At 38.4% G+C, this 7,462-nt stretch overlaps 1 protein-coding gene across 1 annotated transcript; it reads right to left on the reverse strand.

The window, feature by feature from the left end:
• Positions 1–79: 79 nt before the first annotated feature.
• dapp1 (dual adaptor of phosphotyrosine and 3-phosphoinositides) lies at positions 80–6,202 on the reverse strand. Its single transcript, XM_061062738.1, has 9 exons — positions 6,065–6,202; positions 4,978–5,100; positions 4,723–4,856; positions 3,452–3,582; positions 3,051–3,098; positions 2,864–2,926; positions 2,633–2,718; positions 787–874; positions 80–495 (listed from the first exon to the last, which is right to left on the reverse strand). Exons 1-9 carry the CDS (start codon positions 6,121–6,123, stop codon positions 472–474), a joined length of 756 nt encoding a protein of 251 aa, XP_060918721.1. The 5' UTR covers positions 6,124–6,202; the 3' UTR covers positions 80–471.
• Positions 6,203–7,462: the final 1,260 nt, after the last annotated feature.

The following is a 7,462-nucleotide window of genomic DNA, read 5'->3' on the forward strand; positions in this document are numbered from 1 at the left end:
ATCACTTTATAAGATTTCTAGTTTGACACAGCTGGAGATATCCAAAAAGTAAAAAACTAAATTCAGCAACAAATGGACATTTTTCTGTTTGAATCAAATTTACTAAAACCTACAGTGATCAGCTTTATGAGACTCTTTAGATTTCAAGCCTCTTTGTACTCAATAGATTCATTTTTATTGGACATGAACATCACAATCACATTGGATGCACCAGATGCATTGTTGTGTGTTAGCACACATGCTAATTCTCCACACTTCTCCACAGGGGGGCTTTAGAGGAATATGTTACAAAGTAAAGTGGAGCCTCGTCCCAGCTGTCAGCCTCTGGTCAGCACACTCAGAGAAATGCGTCCCCTTATTATTCCTGCTCCGAGTTCACTCTTCAGCATCTGAACGCTGCTGTTTCATGACTGTCCGTCCAGCCGCTGTGACGTCTAGGAAAAAGGCGGGGCTTCTTTACATCACCAGCAGTCATCGGCCTTTTCTGATCTGTGACTGGAAACAAAGAGAGAGTTACTGAGAACGTAGTCACAGTGAGATAAACTTTTTGATTAGAAGTTTGCTAGTTCTTTATCTCTATATGGAATCTGGGAAGTTTTCTTGTTTCTGTTTGTCGTCGGCGGGTAATATTAGCCAATCTTGATGACATTTGATGACAGATGAGTTACACTGTCGGGATTACTGACTCTTCAAGTGTTGAAACAATAAACTTCCCCTCAACCTGCCGCGTCTTCTTCTTTACATGTCCTTCCTTCTCTCAGCATGTGTGTTCATCAGCTAACTCACCAGTTTCCACTTCAGGATCTTGATCCACTCGTCTGCTTCCACCCCCGTCTTTGCACACAGATAAAACGTTCTCTCAGGAAACACCAGACTGTGAACGCAGAGAGATATGGAGAGTTAGAGACAGGAAGGAAGATCTGCGCATCGTAACACATGAAAGATGTGACAGTGCAAACTCTAAACCCACAACAACTCAGACATTCGATCGTTCAGCAGTCGGCTCTGTACAAGTATTGGTCTTCTTTTATTGGAAGGTAGTTTGATTCCCACTCATGTAGACACGTATCGGAGTGCCCTTGGGCAAGACACTGACCCCAAATTGTTCCAGGTGGAAAAACCAGATGTGTGTTTGTTGTGTGAATGGATTTGATGTGTGTGTGTGAAAAAGGGTGAATGTGACATGAAGGGATCTGAGAGGTCAAAAGACTAAAGAGCTACATACTGTAGGTAGATTTATTATTTAATAAAAGTCGGCCAGAAATGAGTCCATTCTCACTTAGTATATTCCCTCATTTTCCAAACGAGTTGATGGTCTCAGTCTCTAGTTTCAATTCTTCTTTATGATTTTTTTATTTTGCTAATTATTTTCCCATTAAGAGTAAAAGCACATAATAATAAAACAAGGAGGACTTTAGGTTGTGTCTTCCTGTATCCAGAATAGACATTAGCAATGTGTTTCCTCCCTGTCCTTCAAATGCAGTCGATTAAAAAAACAAAGAGCGTGATGGGCAAAATGCCAAACTCAGAGCTCAATTCAGTCGACCAAATTTTGAATTTCGGGCACTTAACTTGAAATATTAGAGGAAGGTCAACCAGACCAGAGCCATTCTGTGTTTAAACAGAATATTTAGAGACTATGAAGTAGTTTTGATCTTTAATTTCATGCTTCATTCATGGAATTTATTCCTCTGACATTGACCCCAGGAGAAATAAAACAGCACAACTTACAAAGACATTCTGGTTAAAAAGAATAATGGAGAAGAGATTGAACATAAAATGAATCTCTTCCTGTTTGACCTGATAATCAGCTGTGCTGCATTTCTTTATGAAACTGTAAAAGGTGAAAAGTTTGTCAGTGGTCGTAACCTCATATTTTTAAGCCTCTGCCTCTTTTCAGGTCGGCGTGACTTCTCCTTACCTCCTGTTTCCTCCGACTGTTTTACCGTTCTGACTTCTCCTTTTCAAAAATCACAAATGTCACATTTTGCTGCCGTGAGGAAGTACAGCAGCAACCAAAAACACCCACTGTGGCATCTGACTGTGGTGTTGTGAAAGCTCTGACACAGATTGGACTTTTCCTGTTGTCTCATACATATTTCATAAATCAGCTTTTTATCACTCGACATCATGTCAATAGTGCACATTATATATCCTTATCATATCATTTGTTTCATTTTCCATTTATTTTTCAGCGATTTTGATGGTATAATTCTTTATTTCTAACATGTAAGAGTTATTAGGTTCATAATGAATCATTCTGTTGGTTATTGTAAAGAAGAATCATCCTCACTTTAATCATTCAGTCCATTAAGTGTCAGATAAAGAAAAAGATTTACAGTTTTGTGAAGCTCAAACTGTTTAAATCAGCCATGCATCTATTATCATTATTATTCATTTTAAAGGAAGAACGTGCAACTTTTTGATCTAGTAGATGTCGACCTTGAGCACCAGCACTAAACCATAGTAGAGCCTCTGCTCTCCTCATCTTATTTTAGGGAAACTATTTGAGTAGCTGAGATGGAGCAAGTGAGCCTTCCTGACATACACATCTTCTTTTGACAATTTCTAACAACTGACTGTTTCAACTCGAGCATTTCTCATGACCACAAAAATGCTGTCCCACACTCACCAGAAACAGTTGACTCTGTCCTGAGAGTAGTCAAACTGGACTGCGGAGCAGGCTCTCAGGTCCAGAGTCCGGATGGGCTCCTCACACTGAAACAGAAACACTCTTCAGCTTACAGAGGAAGAGCTCAGAGCTGTGACTAGAAGAAGCTGAAAGTGATTACGACTGCTCGATTTGTGTAGTTTAAATCAAAAATTGCAGCACAAGAAGCACACAAGCTGAATGCACACTCACCATTTTGTCTTTAAAGTATTTCAGTTCATATCTGCTTAGTATGAACCACCTCTGCTTCCAGTTCTGCATAAAGAAAAGGTTTTAAAAGTGCAGGTATTTTAAATTTTATCTCAGAGTTCAAACACTTCATAAACAGGTAATATTTTAATTAACAGCTGATATGTGTGAGGTATAACTCCCTTCTTACCTTCACTAACGCTCCCTGTTTCACCAGATAGCCTTCCTTTGTGCCCAGCTGGAAACAAACAGGCTTTGTGTCAGGAAAATAAATATACATTTATCTATTATACTTTCAGTTATAATTAAGATTATATTTTAGTCACACTAAAATCATCTTCAGAAGTCGCTTCAAGAAACCAATATCCTGAAGGTCAAAGTGCTAAAATCAAGGCTTCAAAGTGTCATCATGGCTACAATAGTTAAACACTTCAGTTGGTAAACTGTTTTCAGAATTGCCAGAAATTGTAGTCAAAATCATAAAAAACCCATATTGTAATAATACAAAGTTATTTTTTAAGCTTGACTTGTAAACAAAGGTGATTATTTTAGCATCAGCTGCTAATGGGTGTATGCAGCAGGGTGCCATACCGATGGTGCGTTCGGCACCAGGTCGTTCTCTGTGCGTCCCGTCTGTATCGCTGTGTGAACTCGCACTGACTCATAGATCGACGGCTCCTCCACACGCCATGGGTACGGACTCTTCAGCACGATGAGGGTTCCTGGTTCACAGGAACAGTGGATTAAAACACAGAGACAAAAATATAACAAGCTACAACATTTTCCTCTTACTAAATATAAAACTATTAAGTGTAAAGTTTATCATTAGCAGCTGCGGAGTGTTGTCACCCTTTACATATAAATATATATAAGATGTGTCACAATGCATCACAGTGAAATCAAAAGTTGAAAACAAGTTATGGTGCTGTGGGTTTATTTACAGCAAACGTGATATCTCATTTTAACAGCTGGCCCCACGACTGCAATGTGGTTTGTTATTTTTTTAAACCGCAAACATTTATTTTAACTGACAGCTTGTCTCTGAGGTACAAGATGAATTCCTCTCTTGAGAAATTGACGGTGAGAGGGACATCTAGCGTTTGTGTTTTTCATTAATCTGGCACAGCAATAAGTATTCTGTAAATTTGATACTGTCTATGGTTCATCTATAATGTTCAGAATTCCGCAGAGGATATTGCAATACATCTTAAAATAAAAGCCACATAACCGAGTAATAACGATCAACTCCAAGGTCGAGCAACTCTTAGCTTTGAGGAAGAAAAACAAGAAGACATCCGAGCTGGTGTTGACGCTCACTAGTATTCTAAGATTACAGATACAAGGGCAGATTGACAAGCTCAGTGTCCTCGGATGTAGTATCACAATATCACAGCTCACAAACAAAACAGACAGTTTGCTAAAGACTGGAGTCCCACAGGGCTTTGTACTCGGCCCCATATAATTCACAGAGTAAACCCAAAAATTAAACATCTATTATGGGGCTAACACTGCCTTCGTCAGGTGCATCACAAACAAAGATTAAAATTCCAATCGGGATTAAATCAACAATGTTGAAGAGCAATGAACAGAGACAAACTCAATGCGAACTGCAAACAAAACCATGCACATTTTCTTTTGACAATTTCTAACAACTGACTGCTTCAACTTGAGCTTTTTGCATATTTGTAACCCGACTTCTGCTGAACCAAATGGTTTCTCATAGTAACCACTGAAAACACTGAAATGAGTAGTCGCATACTCTTACATTAAACCAAAAGAGAGGCGAAAGAGCTATATGTTGTTTTAATGTATAAGCCTTTTGACATGCAGTAAGCTCAATAATGGATCTCAGTTGTGTGTACCTGCATCACTGCCCAGTAATGGCTGGTTTGCAAAGTGGTTGACGAAGTCCTGAAGTGTTTTAAACTCGTTGAACCCAAACACATAGGTGCTGTCTCTGCGTGTCACATGAAAATGCTTCACAGAGTCTTTGGCCCTGTGTGATAAAGGACCAATAAACAAGATTAACATTACACTCTAAAGTCATTCAAATAAAATAAAAAAACGTTTCGTTTGATACCAGAGCATGAAAAGTGTATTGTTACTGGCAGACTGACCTCACAGAGAGGGCAAAGCAGCTCGGACCCTCATTACTGTTTCTGAGGAGATAACTTCCATCAGTTCCGTTGGACAAGAGGAGGGCTTCAGCGGCGTGACGGGAAAGGTCATTGTGGTACCACCTTGGACAAATTGAAGGTTTTCTATGTCAGTTCCATGCTGTGCTGAGATTAAATCTTCATGGATTAAAACTGTGAAAGTTAAGGGATTTATCTGAACCGCCAAATATGTTGGAATAAATCTACAAACAACACCATTGACATAACATCATGGTACAATAGCTCTTACTATTGACTAAAAGAGCCTTTTACAGTGATTCATTTTGCAGTCTTTATAAAGGAAAGTATTAAAAAAAGGGGAACAAAACACAGACTGAAGAACAGCTGTAATAAAGGAAACTAGTAAGGGGAAGTGAAAATCTCTTATTTGCATTTAGATTGCTCTGAACGTGCATAAAAAAAGAACATTGAAATACTTTTAGGGGCGGAAAATCAGACTTTTAATTACTCATTTCATGAAGGTGGAATCCAAAGTTGAGCTTTTGCAAATACTATTTGACATTAGATTGGGGTTATTGAGTGAAGTATTTAAAAATAGGTTATGATGAATCTTGCATTTTACCCTTTAGCAGTGAGTCACTTCACCCCTCCACTTCAGAAGATAAGGAACTTGGTAGTTTATTAAAACTGGCTGTGAAGTGGGTCAGTGATGTAACATAGTATGATAACTGTTTAAACAACAGTTTTATATGCCGGTATGAAAAGTGCAAGATGAAAGAAGTAGGCTACATGCATTTGTAATAACAGGGAATTCAATAAAAAATATTTCTGTTAGGGAATTAAATACTGCAGATTTTGCTCAGACAGTCTACAGCTTTGTTATTACGCTCATTCAATTATTTTGTATGTTTGGGATGAGCGACAGGCGAAAGTAATCTTTGAATTGCGATTTAAAGCAACAGATTCGGGTAGCTACAATATTGGTTTCTCTTTTCATCATATTGTTTTTTTGACAGCAGGTGCAAAGCAGAGGAGAGGACACACATGAATCTATTGATAAGAATACTAATAATCAATACGGACTTACCCCAGAGTCTCTAACTCGTCGCTCATGTCTTCAGTGGAAACATCGCTGTAAAAACTCATCTCTGCAGAAGCAGAAGCAGCAGAAGTTTTGACGATCTTTAAAAAGGTCGAAAGAAAGAAGTGAAATCTGCCAGTGTGAGACACGCCCAAGAGGAAGTAGAGGAGACCGGGGGCAACAGAAAAAGGAAAAGAGCTCCTGAGACTCCTCCGTCTACATTTTTATTATATTTGATCTTTTTCACTCTGATTTTATGAAACCAAACCAATCACCACATGTTTTGATCATGATGTCATAACTTTATAGTTTCTTAAAGTCCCCATGAAATGAAAAAGTGTCTATGTGTTGAATATTCATTTATCTGAATATAAGAATTATCTGAGTGTTTTTGCTTCATTAATGTATTTTCTCTTCCTGTAAAACATTTCAAATGTCTCATGACTCATCCTGCACTAATTGGCAATTACTCATTTTTGACCAATCAAAAGGCTAAATCAAAGCTTACAATCCAATTAAATTCATCCCAATATGTCCCGCTTTCTGTCTCGTGATTTGTGGGGGATTTCTTGATCCAGTAGATGTCGCCATTGAGCACCAGCATGAAACCAAAACAAACTGCTGTTTGCCCGAGGCCCCAACAGACTGAAGAATCACCACCGAGACTCTGTAATGATGGAGAATTTAAAAAATACTTTTTCTATGAGGTTGTTAAATGATGTGTTCAGATAATCTCAAGTGTTTTTTGATGCCGATTAAACTCTAGTAATAATAGTCTTAATAAGCAATCCTGACTTCACCCAGGGTGTGTGACTCATCACTCAGTAGAAACAACACAAAATGATCTCTGCACACTGAGCTTACAACTGGAACTTTGGAGAAAATAAACAGAGAAGTGAAACCTGCCAGTTTGAGTCAGACCCTCCGTAGAGAAAGTCCGCACTACAAGAGCTGTTGAGTGAGTCAGACTCAGTAATATCAGAGTGCTTTACCTTCAGGCAAGTTCAGCTTCATGTCAGGTCAGAATTTATTCAACATTCCCGAAGAAGTCAAACAGTTACCTTACTGAAAAACAGTCCTGCAGGGAGTCACCATCAGAGGATGAACTTTGTACAGTTGTTATGCGTCTCCATGACAACAGGGCAAACATGAGGTAATTCTTCATTTTGCACTTTTATTGGGAAACATTTTCCTGAAACTTTCATGCCAATAATGCCTTTGAAATGAAAATGAAATTGGTTAAATTTTCTTTTTTGATAACAGTCGACTTGAAAAATGTAATACGAGTTTCAGTTAAAAACAAAACCAAAGGCAATGAGATTCTACAGGACGTCGATGCTTTTAGCTCGACTGCTTGAACTACTGACTCCCACATTTGAATCATAGAAGGTTCTCTTTTAATGC

Source organism: Labrus mixtus, chromosome 18 (genome assembly GCF_963584025.1).
Source record: "Labrus mixtus chromosome 18, fLabMix1.1, whole genome shotgun sequence".
In the NCBI taxonomy this organism is placed as follows: Eukaryota; Metazoa; Chordata; class Actinopteri; order Labriformes; family Labridae; genus Labrus; species Labrus mixtus.

Bases quoted from the DNA above. Each gene is read 5' to 3' on its own strand.
- dapp1 (XM_061062738.1), bottom strand. From the start codon at position 6,123: ATGAGTTTTTACAGCGATGTTTCCACTGAAGACATGAGCGACGAGTTA. The intron at 3,099-3,451 runs GTATGGCACCCT...GTTTGTTTCCAG, and splicing joins TGGTGCCGAACGCACCATCG to CTGGGCACAAAGGAAGGCTA. The intron at 2,719-2,863 runs GTGAGTGTGCAT...TTTCTGTTTCAG, and splicing joins AATACTTTAAAGACAAAATG to TGTGAGGAGCCCATCCGGAC.